The sequence below is a fragment of the Alexandromys fortis genome, unplaced genomic scaffold, assembly GCF_014885135.2.
Source record: "Alexandromys fortis isolate MF-2015 unplaced genomic scaffold, M_Fortis_MF-2015_v1.1 scaffold_7, whole genome shotgun sequence".
NCBI lineage: Eukaryota > Metazoa > Chordata > Mammalia > Rodentia > Cricetidae > Alexandromys > Alexandromys fortis.
In genome coordinates this window covers 14,105,534-14,121,452 of record NW_026067920.1, presented here as the reverse complement: position 1 = coordinate 14,121,452, position 15,919 = coordinate 14,105,534, and the positions used below count along the sequence as shown (strand labels likewise).

General features: G+C 42.9%; 1 protein-coding gene across 7 annotated transcripts in view; it reads left to right on the top strand.

Moving 5' to 3' along the window:
* Cobl (cordon-bleu WH2 repeat protein) overlaps positions 1–15,919 on the top strand; it is a 227,738-nt gene that overhangs the window by 187,633 nt on the left and 24,186 nt on the right. For all 7 annotated transcript variants that reach the window (XM_050141257.1, XM_050141262.1, XM_050141259.1 and 4 more), the window contains one exon: positions 5,043–5,352. In XM_050141257.1, the coding sequence (XP_049997214.1) occupies positions 5,043–5,352 (310 nt within the window). The remainder of the gene's footprint in view (positions 1–5,042; positions 5,353–15,919) is intronic.

Sequence of the window (15,919 nt, the reverse complement as noted above, 5' to 3'; positions counted from 1 at the left end):
ATTTAACTCAATATAACCAGCTCTATTTTTTTTTTGGTTTGTTCATGCTTTCCAAGTCTTCATCATCTTTTCTTCCTCAACATAGCCATAGTCTATGCTGAATTTCCTATACTTGCTACCTTCACCATGGGGTGGTCTTCAGAGGCCTGGATGAATTAATTGACAAGGACATTAAGATAAGATACTAAACAGTTTCTATCAAAATAAAGAGGATATGATTTTGAAGAGTAATAGGTCAACTTGACTTCATGAGAACTGTGAGAATTAGTGAGAAAGAAAGAGAGCACAACACTTTCCATGTAGCACTGATAGCAGAGGGTCTCTCAGAGATTAATCTTAAACCCACCTCCTGTAGCCTCCCCAGAATATTTGCACATTTGTGCACATGCAGCCATGTATGCTGAGCCCTGTATACATGAGACACTGCAACCCTGGCCACTCAGCAGCACCCAGCACTTCCCAAGATGCCTGTGGTTTGTCCACTTCTCATCAGACTACTCATCTCTACCTTCCAACAAGCTTGTTCCAAAACCTGCTTCAGTAGTCAGCTTCATGACTTCCCCATCTAGAATGACTGTTCCATTCACTACATTTCCTGACATAGAGAACCATGGACTTCATCACCTCAGACCTTCAGCTGCTGCCCTGTGCTTAGATGTAGCTTTAACCAGTTATATGTTTCTGCTGGAGATATCCAGGACTTCCATAGGAGCCTTCTCTAGGTGTTCTCTACCTTTTCGAGAACTGCCGTATTGAAAACTCTAGCATCATTCCATGTCTCCTTCCCAGATCCAGGCATTGCAAAGGCTCTTCTCCCTGATATGCAGACATGCTCCTTAACCACTGAGAACCTCACTAGGGTGCAGGAGACAAGTCTTTCTCTCAGGACCTAACTAAGCCAGTGGAGATACTGACCTATGGTTGAGCAGATATAGAACACTAGTGATGACAAATCCTTCTGAATATCAGGCATTTTCCAGTTCTCCTCTCCTACCAGATTTATAAAGGACTATGATGATATGATAACAATGCTGCCCAATTATAGATCATTAAGCATAATTTTTGTGACAGGTCCATTATTTTTGGCATATAACATAAGAAGAGCTTTTTAAAATTGAGTGGAATGATGTCGCCATCAGATAATTTTCTTCTTTCACCTCTGCTTTTTTTTTTGGCCCTTGTCTCTGATAAAAATGAAAGTTATGAATTGAATTTATGCTAAAATGCCTCATTTTAACAGTAAGGACTCCAGATATTTCTAAGCAATGAATGGGAGAGAAAAAGCCTCAATTTTGATCCATTTGCAGCATTTTATCATTTTGTTTTAATAAATGTCAGCATTTTTAGTGTGTTTGTGTAGCTGGGGGTGTGTGCCAGTGGTAGATTGCCTCTCTAAAATATAAAAGACCCTGAAGTTGATGCCTAGCATCACAGGAAAAAAAGAGATAGTTATGCTGGTTTTCCTGACTGCTAATCACTGAGGCAATATCTCAGTAGACAAAAAAGAATTGAATAGTATTGCCTTACAGTGAAAAGATATAAAATATATCTTTCATTTATGAGCATATTTTACAGAAAATATGTTTAAAATATATCTTGAGAAAAAGTATATTCAGTTAAGGTAGATTTTATTGGGCTATACAGTAGGAATTAATTCAAGGAGGAATAGATGTGGCCTAAAGCCTTGCCTATTAGAGGAGGAATTTTTTGTTCATTTTTCTACAGGGGTGCTGATCATGAAAACATAGTTAGTAGCCTCTTGAGTCTTTGGGTTGCAATTTTTAATTAGTGAAACATTTATATGAAAGCACTGATGTTTATAATCCAGTGGAATTGCTGCAACTTGTTGTAATCGCTTGAATTCAAGATGGTAATTTTCAAGTGTTGCTTTCAAAAGGAAAGAGGAGCGTGGTTGTTTTAGAATTATTCTGAAGATACATAAAAAAATATTTTGAAAAGCATCGTGTGAATTTTCATCGCTCTGTCAGAAGCACTCGCCTTATTTTCTCTTTGTTCCCAGGACATACAGCACAAAGAACTAAGACAATGTAGGTTGAAATGAAGGACAAACATCAATTGTGAAATCAACTCTTGAGGACTCTCCTTTCTTGATGACTAGTGACAAAAGAATATTATGTAACATTTTCCCTTTATTGACCAAACAATGAAAAAAAATGAATCCATTGTAAGTTTAGATTCTTCTTGATGGATGGTATTTCATCTTGAGGAACATAAGGAAATTTGAAGTATTAGAAGTAGAAATGGGTTTGTTAAATCTGACCTTCAAGCCTTCTAGCTTGTCTAACACCATATGATGCTGAGTATCCATGGTTTACTTCCATAGCCTGTGACTAACTGGGAGCTGCTATTTAGTGTTGCTATGCAACATCACAAGAGAGCCTTGGACCACAGCAGGGACCCCCAACAGTGATTGAGATTCAAAATGTCATTTCAAATGAATGTTTGTCATTTTGTACCATACTAGATTTGAAAAAAATTATAAACTGAATCATCAGCAATTAAGGATTGAAATTGATATCTAGTGTTTGATATTTTTCCCCCGATGACTCTGCGAAAGTCATATATAAATGAACAAGACAAGTAGAGGACTAAGAGTAATGGTCTAATTTTTATACATGTATTTTGGTTGATGATTTTATACATGCATTTTCATCATTTGTACATGTATTAAAAATGTCAAATAATAATAAAAAAAAAACAGTTCAGTTAATCAGTAAAATGTTTGTTACACAAGCATGAGGACCTGAGTTTGATTCCTAGGACCAAAAAGAGCAACAAGAAAGTCAGGGTAAGGGAGAAATGAATGGCAGCTGGCAGACTCTTTCCCTGGAGTCTGACTGGATAGCTCCAGAGAATCAGAGTTCTAAGTGGGGATTGCTGTCTGCAGGAAGTGACATAGAGGGCTGTATGGTAAGAGCAGAGAAGAATCATAAAGCTTGTTACCAACTCACGGGCAGGAAGAATTGCAGGCTATGTACGTCAGTGTGTGTTAATTACTTTTCTCATGTGGTGAAATTCCTGAAAAGGCAGCAAGGAGGGATGGAGGGAAGATTGGTTGGTTTGGGCTTACAGTTCTAGGGTATAGCCCATTGTGCTGGGGGAAACATGGCAGCAGTAGCATGAAATATCTGATCTTTCCAGGACTCAGAAAAGAGACATGGACATTGGTGCTCAGGTTGTGATTTTATTATCCAGTCTAGCACCTTGACCCATGGAGTAATGTCACCTACAGTTAAAGTGGGTCTGCCTGCCTCAATTATTGCTCTTAACCCAGTCTAGAGATTCCTTCACAGACATGCCCTGAGCTGTCTCCTAGATGATACTGGGTCCTGTCAAGTCTACATTAGCCACTGGGGTACAGATACTGTTGCTTCTTCAGTCTTCAGTCTGCTAAGCTTTGCAGCTTGACATAGTGCTGCACACCGGTAATCCCAGCACTGAAGAGGCTGAGGCAGGAGGATGCTGAGTTCCAGGATAGCCTTAAAAGGAATCGGAACAACTCTTGTTCAGCAGTGCTCTGAAATTTAGTGCATTGCCTTCTGCATTTGTGCCTCTCCCGCTCCCTCTGTAGTTCCCACTTGCTTCGAGCTCTTTTGTGAAATTTGTATTCTTATAAGTGTTCATTTTTTTCATGTTTTTTTGTTGTTCAAAATCTCACATAAAGTAACACATGAAGAGATTTCCCTCCGGTTTGTTGGCTGTTAGTTGCTGTTGAGATATGATGTCTAGAGATGAGGAGTGCGATTCATATTAACACACAGTAGTATCATTGGAGTGTGCACTTGCACACACCTACAGCCTACACCAACATCACAAGTCCAGGGGCTATATAAGGGAAAGGGATTGACTTTGGAACACAGAGTCTGGTTCTAACCTTGAATCTTTAAATCTAGAACCTGTAAATCAACTGCAGCCCTAGAGTACAGCTAGTCTAGAGTGGTGAACTGCAGTCCTACAATCTCAAGCTCTATGCATGGAGCCTTCTGACATTCTCACTATGGATGGTTAACATGTCTCCAGTTAGCAGGATGATGGCGGTGTTCTCTACCAGGTCTCAATAGAGACAAACTCAAAAGTCAGCTGAAGGTCACACACAACTCTGCACATCATCTCCCTGTGTATTTCTTCGTAATGCTCACAGGCATCAATCAACCACTCGTACTTGGGTTCTGATACCTTTTAATTTTACCTTCCCTTCCAAGCTCATCTCTCACACAAAAGCTTATATTATCTAAGTTACAAATGAAGACAGGGCCAAATGTTGAGGAGGAATGCCATGAGCATGCAGACTGTGTAGACAACATTTCCAGCATCATTCTGTGAGGCTGCAGGTCAGAAGGCCCCCAGGCCAGAATGGTTTACTTCTGTTTATTCTTAATGTTTTTGCTTGCTTGTGTAAGGCAAGCATTTTTATATTATTTGTTTAATTTTTGAAGTTATAATTACTTCATTTCTCTCTTTCCTTTCCTCCCTCCAAACCCTGCTCTATACCCCTCCTTGCTCTTTTTCAAATGCATAGCCCTGTTTTTCCCATTAATTGTTGTTATATACTTATATGTGTATATGTGTGCATATATATGAAGTCATTTTAAGTCAATAATCAGACTGCAAACAATTGCATTCATTATCACTAGTTTGAATATTTAATCACCATAATTGCCTGGAGGATGCATGTTTAAAGGGCTAATTAAGGATTTGAAGATGTAGCTTCTTGGTTGGGCACTTGCCTAGCATGTGCAATGCCCTGGTTAAATCCCCAGCACCACAAAGATAAATAAACAAAAAGACTAATTAATCAAGTGCCCAGTTTTTATGGGAAAGTTTACATTCAATTATGCATATGCATAAGGCCTCTTCAGAGTTAATGTTTCCAGAGGGTGCTATTGGTTTAGAAGAGAGTCTTCCTTACTTAAATCTCCCTGAATCACACATTTCAGATAAGTCAAAGGGATATTGCCTAGGTTAGGAAGCATGACACCCTGAGTGGCCTGTGTTGACCTGTCTTTGTGTGTCCTCTTCAGTGAGCCTGCCCCTGGGGCCTGGCAGCCACTGCAGCATGGGTGGAGTCTCACAGGTGCCACCAGAGGCTGAGGAGACAGCATCTGTGGGCAGCTGTTTTGCGTCAGAGGATACAACCGAGGACTCAGGGGTGATGAGCTCTCCCTCAGATGTCATCTCTCTGGACTCGCAACAAGACAGCGTGAGATCTAAGGACAAATGGTCCACTGACCAGGAGGACTGCAGCGATCAGGACCTAGCTGGAACTCCAGAACTTGGTCCCCAAAAGAGCCCATCGTGGGGGAAAAATGGCTCTGGGAACTCCATTCTAAGGTGAGTCATGGAATAGCTTGAGGTGGGGCCACCTACACCCACCTCCTAGTTTTCAGTGGAAGAAGGCTTTGTCAGGGTGATCCAAATAATGATCATGTCCCAGTGCTATGTGCCTTCCATGGATGTATCCTACCCTGGAGTGAGCAATTTGTTAACTCCAGTCCTATCTTCATGCTGCGTGTAGACATGAATATGTTTGTAAGCCATGCATCAGAATGCTCAGTGTGCCTTGACACCGGATCCAAAGGCACTGTAGCTGTGGCATACTTTTCTACTCAACAATGTTAAAAGTCACCCTTGATAACTCATATACTGTCCATTCATGTATTTATCCTTTTTCATATTAATGGGCTTAGGTTATTCCAGATTTTCAGGACTGGAAATAATAAGTAAACCATATATATATGTTTTTTGTTTACTATTGAGAATTTTCCAGAGGATAAATTAGATCAACAGAAAATTCATCAGCTACATGGAATATCATCAAATGGATGCTCTGTGTATCTATGGTACCCTGTCATTCCATGTCTACACTAGTGTTTGTGGTTAGTAGACATCTAAGCTTTGCCGATCCCACGGGCGTCAAATAGCATCTCAAGTATCTTCAATTCATAGTCCTTGGGTAGTAAAAATGACTATACAATCTGTTTACTATTTAATCTTACTTTTTATGAATTGTTTTTGTGGACTTTATCTTTTTTTTAAATTATATGCTTTGCCATTTTTAAATTGATAACTTCTTCATTGGCTTTTTGACCATGAGGAGTTTCTAATTCTGAAGTTTAAATTAAACTTTGTTATTTTAAATTGTACAACAATTGTCTTATGTCATATGGTTGATTGTGTCCTTGCCTTCCAACTGCTACAGTCTCTGCATATACAAGGGATTGTTCCTATTACCTCAAGGACTTAGTTGGCTGAAACACTATTGCTAGCTTACACTGGGGTGCTCCTCTACCCGTGGTTCATTTTCAGGCATGGTGTGAAAAAGTCTGGTTTTTCACCAGGATCCACTTGACAAGTTTCAGTAGTTGCATCACCCCAGACCGCTTTGCATAGCATTGGTCCCTATCACTGTCCTCTGTCTACCTTGTTCACCTTGCTGACTGGGTGAAGAAGAAAAGTATCTGTGATCTCTAATCCTGACTGATACACTAAGTTATCCCAAGAGATGGCCTCCCTCAGGTCTCTCCTTTCAAGAAATAAAAAACTCTAGGTCGGAGGAGGTTTTTGGCAGAACTTTGTCAGCTAAAAAATTATTCTGTCTCTGACAATGGTATATCATGCGTGTATTTTTGAATATGAAATACAGAGCATTGCCATGTGACTTGTAAGCAATGTCTGTAGTGTCAGCAGGGGTTGAAACTCAAGTGCTGGAACTGGTGTGGGATGAGTCCAAAGAGCATCATTAAGGGAGCAGACATTGTGGGTGGAGTACCTGCAGGCTTTACCTGAAGATAGCAGCCCTTTTCTGGACATCACCTAGCAAGGAGGATACAGACCTTTTGTGGACAGTATCTGAAATGTACCAGGCATCTAGATGGGTATTTCACACCTCACAAATTTAAAATGCTATTAAGTAACTTGAGCATCCAGTCAGACTAAACAGATATGCAGTCGTGGTCAGCCCTCAGGTATGCCCTTCAGTAAGTATATAGGGATGCCTTCACTATTATGTGATTCTTATAGAAGCACTTTTACCAGAATGCCTATCTGTAAACTTTCAGATACTGATACAACTATTCAGATATTTCCTGTGCTATAGCCCTTCAATAAGTACATGTATAAATATATTTGGGAAGTCACCATATTCTCCTCTTAGCCCCAGTGGGTTTTTAGAAGATCTCTTCCTTAATTTTTTTTACTCATTTTACATACCAACCACAGTTTCCCCCACTCCCCTCCTCCCACTTCCTACCCCAGTCTCCCTACCCCATCCCACCTCATATCCACTCCTCAGAAAGGATAAGGCCTCCCACAGGAATCAACAAAGCCTGGCACATCAAGTTGAGGTAGGACCAAGGCTTTCCCCTCTACATCAAGGCTGAGTAAGGCATCCCACCTTAGGGAGTGGGCTCCAAAAAGCCAGCTCATGGACCAGGGATAGATCCTGGTCCCACTGGCAGGGGCCCCACAAACAGACCAAGCCACACAACTGTCGCCCACATGCAGAGGGCCTAGTTTGATCCTATGCAAGCTGCCCAGCTGTCGGTCCAGAGTCTAGGAGCTCCCATAAGCTCCAGTCAGCTGTCTCTGTGGATTCCCCTATCATGATCTAACCCTCCCCTTTGCACCTATAATCCCTCCTCCCTCTCTTCACCTGGACATGCAGAGCTCATCCTAGTGCTTAGCTGTGAATCTCTGCAAGCTCTTGAAGACCCTGCAGACAAGGCCACGGGTTTAAACATCCCTCTACGAAGGCCTCCATGTGGTCTTTAGGATGAGTGCTCCCTTAATCACTGTTTGGAGACTCTTCAGTGTCACCTTCCTGCTGGGATTCACACTTAGTGAAGATGCAGATGTATGAGTCACATGGCTAGAGAGAAAATGGCTCTCTTAATGGAAACGGTGGCTCTGGGGCTGGGAGGTTGGCTCGATGGTTAAGAGCTCTTATTGATCTTACAGAGGACATGCTTGCAGTTCGCAGTGCTCACATGGTGGCTAGCAACTATCTGTAACTGTAATCTGAGCAAGTTGATACACTCTTCTCACCTTTACAGGCACCAGGCTTGTATGTGTAAGTATGTACACATACATACATGTAGTCAAACACTCATACACATAAAATAAGCTCCTTAAAAACCATGAGTTTTGTGTTCAGTTCCACAGAATACCACACTGAAAACTTGAATTGTAAAAAGGCAGAGAAGTGGGGGCAGGATTGAGGGTCCAACAAACAGTAGTAAGCTGACTTCTCGGCAGAATGCAGGTGGGGCCTGGTGGAGCAGGCATCTTCCAGGTACCAAAGCTGGGAGGAGCCAGAATTAGGGAAGTTACAGCCCATTCCAAAGGATAGTGGCCCAGAATCAAGGTAACATTGTGAAGTAACCGAACTCACAGGACTGTAGCCTTAACCTTGGCCATTTAGAAGGGAGAAAGATAATAAAGAGTACCAACAGAAAATAGTGGTCGATGAAAGTAATAAGGAATATGTTTCCTGGCAACCTCCTAGGGAGGACATGCTTCTTGCCCCTTGTAGTACTTCCCCCCCCCCACTGTGTTTATACCTGAGTATGTACCCCAAGGGCAAGAACTCTGCTCTGGGTGGCTAATGTTTTGTCTCTCATTCCAAACTCCTGCCTCTACCCAGCATAATTCCAAACCAATGCCTAGTTTCTGCAACTAATATTAATATGTCTATTTGTGTTCCCAAAGGGTCCATCCTGCATGAGACATAATGATGGTATGAGACCAGGCTATATTATGTCCCTCCTGTCACCTCTGAATGCCAGACTCTAGGAGTTTAGGGACATCAGAGGTTACCTTTGCCATAACAAGCAACGTCAGGACTCTAGGATTAGAGTAGTTTCCAGTAAGTTGCCATGGATACCCTCAATGTGCAGAAAGTCTCCAGTAGCAGAGGCAGGCGGATCTCTGTGAGTTCAAGACCAGCCTGGTCTACAGAGCTAGTTCCAGGACAGGCTCCAAAGCCACAGAGAAACCCTGTCTCGGGGAAAAAAAAAAAAAAAAAAGTCTCCAGTATGGGATCAGTCACTAGGGGGATAAGGACTACCTGTGGTTTCCACTTTGCTAGCACAAGATCTTCTCTTGCCACACCTCCAGTACTCAGGAAGTCACTAAATGTTGTTTGAACATCATGTAAAGATGAATTGTGACCCATCAAAGTTCGAAAGGTCCGCTTTTCTCAGATTATCTCCTTTCTTTTGTCTTTACTCGTCAATAGCATGCATATTTGGGGGTATAGGATTGCCTGGGTTTACATATTTAAATCTTAGGTACAAATATTGTTTCCTCCCAAGCACCTATTCAAGAATACTTTGAGGGCCATCCTCTTTTACTAGCTGTGTTTTTCCTGCTGTGCAGTCATGTGGTAGACTTACTGCTCTGATTTGGTATGACTGAGGGTAGAGACTTAGCTCATTGCCACTAGGGCTGCTTCTTCATTGCTGCTTGTGTGGATGAATACCATGGGCATCCTTCGAGCCTAGGTTTTAAGTTGAAGAACATCAGTAGTAAAACTCGGTCTTCTAAAACAATAAAGCAAGTGGGAATGGTTGGCCATAATTCCAGTTTATTGTATGTGATACAGTTTGAAAAGGGGGTACTTCTCCATCAGCTCAATTGATGAGATCCAGTTGCAAATTTTTCATTGTCCTGAATTCAAACTCTACCCTAAAATTGGCACATCACCTTTCTCTTGTCTTCCTCTAAACTTGGTACCCAAAATAAATTCCCAAGAGGAATTCTGGCCTAAAGTGACATATGCATATGGTGGTGGTCTCTTGTCCTGGGAACACCCAGGAGTGCCACTCTGAGCTTCACCAGTACCTTTGCCCTAGGGAAATGGTCAATAATTCATGCTGGATGGACTTATAAATCTCTCACGCCTGTCTGTTGTAGATGACCCGGGCCAACATTCTTTATTCTTACAGGATAGCTTGGCAAACGTGTGTCTTTAGCCTGCAAATTCACTTCCCCCTTCCATTTCTTCCTCAGTAAAGTTGAGATATGTGACATTTCCTCTTAGAATGGTGCCGGCATATTGCTTGCTAGCCTTCAAAAGCCGTGAGCAATGCTGTTCTTGTTGCTATTGCTTTCGTTTACAGGTCCTGGAGGAATAATAGAAGCGGGATTCTTTGGATAGTCCTTACGATCATTTCCAGCTCTGCTTACCTGCCTCCTCTTCCAGCTATAACATCTTTGTCTGAATAGAAATAATAGGGAGAGAAGGGAGGAGCAAAAGGGATGCTGCCCCTCCCTCTCTGAGAGTACCAAGAGTGCAGCTAGCAATGTTTCTAAGCAGTGGATCCCCAGAACAATCTGGCTGTCATCAAGCAGTCTGTCTCTATCTCAGCATCACGAAACTCTGAGTTCTAAAGTTCTTTGGGGGAACTTCAGTAAGGCAAAATGCTGTAAAGTGTGACTAAGAGAGATGACTCTGTGGATTTGGGTTTTTCTTAATGGTAGAGCCAAATACAGTCACATGCAGAGCCTCTCAAAGTAGAAAATACATTATAGCTTCAGCCTCACAAAAGGTGGTAGAAAGAATGTAAGAGCCAGAGGATGAGGAGGAGTATTGGGAAACACTGTCTGCTATGCATGACACGGCCATTGTACCCATGAACTCACAGCAGCTGTAATTACCTACAAAAGACTTGCACCAAATGGAGCCTGTCCACCATCCACGTGCTTACAGGAGGGGTCATGAAACCTCATACCTCTCACTTTGTCAGGAGTTATATTGACAGGTAGTGATGCTCAGTTTCCTCAGTGCTGTGGCTACTGATACGTTATTAATATTCTAATAAACAATCCCTCATCCATATTCACACTAATTAAACTAATTAAACTCAGTGGGTCACAAATAATAACAAAAACAAAATAATGAGTGGAGGTGACTTGGAAAGAAGGAATCAGCAGAACTATGAAGAGGATGAGAGTAGGGAATGGGGTAAAAATGGTCAACATTGTATGGAATTTTCAGAGGACTTAAAAATAGTGTATATGTGTGAAGAGAAGTATAGTTTTTGTTTCTGTGGTGAGGAAGGACCCCCTCTCCCATCCCACCTATTGTCTGTACTCTAGCTGACAACCCGTTAAGGGTCTTCCTAGCTCCAGCTCGTTGGGAAATGGTAGGACGGTAGGACTGAGGTTCATAGTTGTAGTCTGAGAGAAATTCTTCCCCTCCTTGCAGGGCACGTGATTCCAAGCAGCCTTGCATGTAGACAGAGACTAGAGTGGGACTTGGGCCCTGGATTCTACCTCATCCAGCCTCTGGATCCTTAAACCAGAACTCCAGGAGCGGTGGTCACAGAAGTGTCAGGAGTCGTTCATGTAGCACAGACCATGATACCTAGAGTCTAGAAACCATGGGGCCACAGGAGCATTTATAAACTGCACCATGACCATGTAGACCCCTGAGCGTTCATCACCATCCGCACTTGGTAGCGTCAGGAGCAGTTAGAGGCATGTTAGATATTGTAGAGTCCGTCAATGGAGAATTAGAATACACACGAATGCGGAAAGCCTTGGGGACAACACTCATTTGGTAGAGTCCTTGCCTTGTTTACATGAGGCCCTGATTTGATCACCAACACTACAGAAAAAATTGTGGAGTGCTGCACCCGACCGTAGCCCCTAATCATACTAGCTGCTAAACATGACTGTCCAAGCTGAAATAATTTGTATGTGTAGAAAAGAAACAAATCTAGTACCCAGTAAACAAATGTTTTAATCACATGTACAAATAAAGCTAAAACTAAAGTAATGAAAATTGCATTCACTTCTCTCATTTAAAACAGGATTGCAAGAAGATGTAAAATTACACATATGACCCCCCCCACCCCCGATGTGTTAAACACCAGTGTCAGACTCCGACGCCTTATCGCTGGGGAATGCTTACAGCTGCAACGAGGGGTCAGCATATGCAGCAATCATCCAGTTTCCCAGGCTGCCTGCTCTCGGGCTGCCTGCTCTGGGGCTGCCCTTATCATTCTGCAGTAGCAGGGTTGCTTTGGTCTCCGTAAGCAAATTAAGCTCCTCTCTGAAAACATCGTGATTTTCCTCTTTGACATTTTCCACAATCGTATACATTTCTTAGCGAGGCTCGGCCGAATCAAAAGCAAACACAACAATGCGCTGTGGATTTCTTAGGCTTCGAGATGAGTCAGAACCGTGCTATTCATCACGCTCTTCACCTTTTCTTCCCAATAGCAAATGGAAAGAAAAACTCACCACGCTCCTATTTGTCCTAGCACTGAATAGACGGGACAATTTCCTCTCCTCATCTGCCTGGAGCCACACAAACAAATGCTGAGACCAAGCTGGGCGAAAGCTGCCCCAGCTGGATAAGAGGCACACCCTCTCTCTCCACTCTGAGCTCCCAAAGGGGAGGCAGAGGAGGCAGATGAGCCTCCCAGACAGATGGGCTTGGAAGTCCCCAGTGCTCTTGGCTTGTCCCTCATGCCTTACGCACCAGTGGCATGAACATGGCTCTGCAGCCATCACCTCCAGGTCTGTGTGAGAAAACAGCTCCGGCTGTGTTTGTTTAACATGGGAAGGCTGATAGCAAAATGCCCACTCAATGTTTGTTGGCTTTCTGTTTTCTTGGTCCTTAGCCACAATAAACTGCCAATGAGAACTGTATCTAAAGATTTGCTCATTGCTGGGCGTGGGGGGAGGAAGCCTGGGAAAGAAACATCCGTGCACATTGGCTTTATGTCAGCAGATGCATTGCCTTCTGCCTAGTATACCCTGCTCAGTGCTACATGCCTTGTGCTCTCCTGGAAGCCCAGGAAGCTACTCTTTAGGCCCCGTGATTAAGTCCAGGTAAGATTAAAAGAGGAATGGCAATACCGTGCTTTGGTGTAACCCTTTGCAACAGTGGAGATGAGTATGGAGGAAAAGCAAACACCACTGGATCCCTACCCCCCCCCCCAGAAACCTTAGCTAGGAAAACAAAATTGGTAGATTGACATGGGCATTGACCTCGACTAGATAGCCCTCCATGCAAACACTCAGGCCCAGGAAATAGCAATCCTTGAGGTACATCAAAACTCAGACAAGCTGAAGAAGCAGTGAGACCCACAACGACCATGTTCAGAGAGTGTAGGGACTCAGCCAAGGGCCTGGCAATGGTCAGACTTTGGTGCGCTCCATAAGGCACCCAGGTTGGTTCCTACTGGCATATGTCTACTCCTTCCCAAATAACTCTGACCCTAAGAACACAAATCCCATCCAAGTGTCAGGGAGCAAGGCCAGGACCATGGGAGGATAGGGGTGTGCTGGCAGGGTCTGAGACCGGGTGCCAACATCAGTGAGTGGAGAAGAGAGTCTATGAGTCTATATGAGGCACTAAGAGGAAAAGCACTGGTCAAGGGCAAGAGGGCATGGGTGAAGGGATCGCTTTAGCAGCGTGGAACCTCAGACTTGAGCAAGACAGTTGGTCTGGATGCAGAGAAGAAACCAGCGGGGAAAGCCCACACACCTAGAGCTAAGTTTCTAATGGCTAGAGTAGTTGGGACTGATCCTGGGGGGGGGGGGGTAGGAGTGTGATGATCACAGAGCCTACTCAAACCCGACTGTAGCCTTCTCCCTCACGGATGGCCAGGAGGCTCCTGTAGGAAAGAAGACCTTACATACCATTTTTGTGGGAAACATTTCATCTCATTTACAACAAAAAATGTTTAACTAGAGTCTGAAAGCAGTGTAAAATCTGCTCATTAAAGTAGGCTCATCAGTCCTGGGAAACAGGTCAGTAATGTGCTAGTCATATGATCATGAAGAACTGAGCCCAATCGCCAGAACCTGCATCTTAAAAAAAAAAAAAAAAAAAAGCCCAGTGTGATGACATGTTTCTTTATTTCTAACACAATGGAGGCGTGACAGGAGGATCCCCATAGCTCGCTGAGCGGACAGTCTAGCCTACATGGGAAACTCTAGAGAGAGGTCCAGTCTCCTAGACTTTCACACTCATGCACATAAAAGCACTGGGACATGTAAGCATGCCCTTTTTAAAAGCAGCTTTATCATACAAGGTGCTTTATGGTAAACAGCCTCCATAAACCCTTCTCAGTGAAGCACACAGGCGCACGCCTAGCTTGCCCTGTTCACGGGTGTCTGCAGTGTTCTCACGTCATCCCAGTTATCCTACATAGAGTGCTTGGCTTTTTTCATGCATTGTGCTAGAAGCAGCGTTAGCCTGTATTTCTCCATAGGCTCTCTGATTGTCATGGTTACTGATTGGACTGTATTTTTCCACAGGCTCACTGATGTCAGAATTACTGATCGTATTGCCCTTTACAACGTAGGCAGCTCTCTTTGCTGCTGAATATTTTAGCTTTCTTCACAGAACACAATGAATACTGTTGTCGTTATATTTTCCCCTCCCACTGAATTGTTTCCTTACCAAGATAAAGATATATGATTTCATATTTTTTTTTCATTTAAAATCAACAGCAGGTGTGTGTGTGTGTTATATTCATTGTAGTTTCATGTGATTTCTTTTCTAATTTAACATTTAGAATAAATTGGTGGAATTTAGTTCTATTTCTTACTGAGAACCTTCTCTTCACTGTCTCCTGAGTGATAGAGCCAGACATTCTTCAAAGACAAATATTTTGATATAGAAGAATATATATCCTTATTATATATAATATTCTTTGGCTGGACTTTAAGCGTTCTAAACTACAAGTAAAAATCTAAAAAGTGATCTGCTTTACATGTTGAATACCATTTTGCCTAGAAATTTCCATATTTTTTCTCTGCCATATAGTCTAGTAAATATTTGAATGTATTTTTTTTTCCACCACATTCCCTGAAAGAGAAACAGCTTTAGTAAACCACACTGAAACAATTACAGGCCCAAAGCAAAGCCATGGGAAGGACAATTGGGCACCTCTTGCTGTCCTTATTAACTGGTCTGCATGCACACACATCTCCGACCAGCCCCTTTTGTCTAGCCTGTCGGAGAGCATTAGCCGAGACAGATCCTGAAGCTACCTCCTGGCTCCCAAACGGACATAGTCACTAAGAAAGAAAGACTCATTTATTCGAATAAAATTATTTGCTTCGTAAGTGAGGACTGTACAAGCCACATTTCATGCATCATTATCTGGGCCTGATTAGCAACGATGGAAATTGGTCCTCGATTCTAACAATCAGCGGAAAGGAACCTTCAGCTTTCACTGAAGACAGACAATTGCCATAGACATGCCTGTGTTTTCTGCACAATAGGAAGAGATGCAAAGGCCCTCGTAGAGGCGGCTTTCAGATTGTCTCACATATGCCATTGTCCCCGTGCCGCAAATAAATCATGACCTCCCTCTCCTGAGCAGCAGGACGACATATCTTAGGATGCCCCGTGCCACAGGGGGCCACATTGTCCCTCTTGACCCTAGACATGGCTGGGCCACCTGGTCAAGGCAGCCAATCCTTACTCAGGCTTTGGAGCAGGTGCACCTGGCTTTGAATGCTGTGTGACCTTGCACATGTCGGTTGGTCTCTCTGGACAGTTTCCTGTCGGAACAATGGCAATGACAACACCATTTACCTTATAAATCATTTCTGAGGGTTGTAGTAAGGTGATTCATGCAAACAATCTCTATTCGGGGTCCAGCAGGCAACAGTTGCTTCTCTAACACAGAGGTTTGCCATCTTCTGGAGCTTCCTATGAAAGGTCTCCAAGAAGGAAGCCACAGAGGGCCAGGAATGGGAGCTTTTTTTTTAGTAGTTTTAAAAATTGTTTTTAATTGAGCTATATATTTTTCTCCACCCCCCCTTCCTCTCCCCTCTCTTTATACCCTTTCAGGTCCCCATGCTCCCAATTTACTCAGGAGTTCTTGTCTTTTTATACTTCCTGTGTAGATTAGATCCATGTATGTCTTTT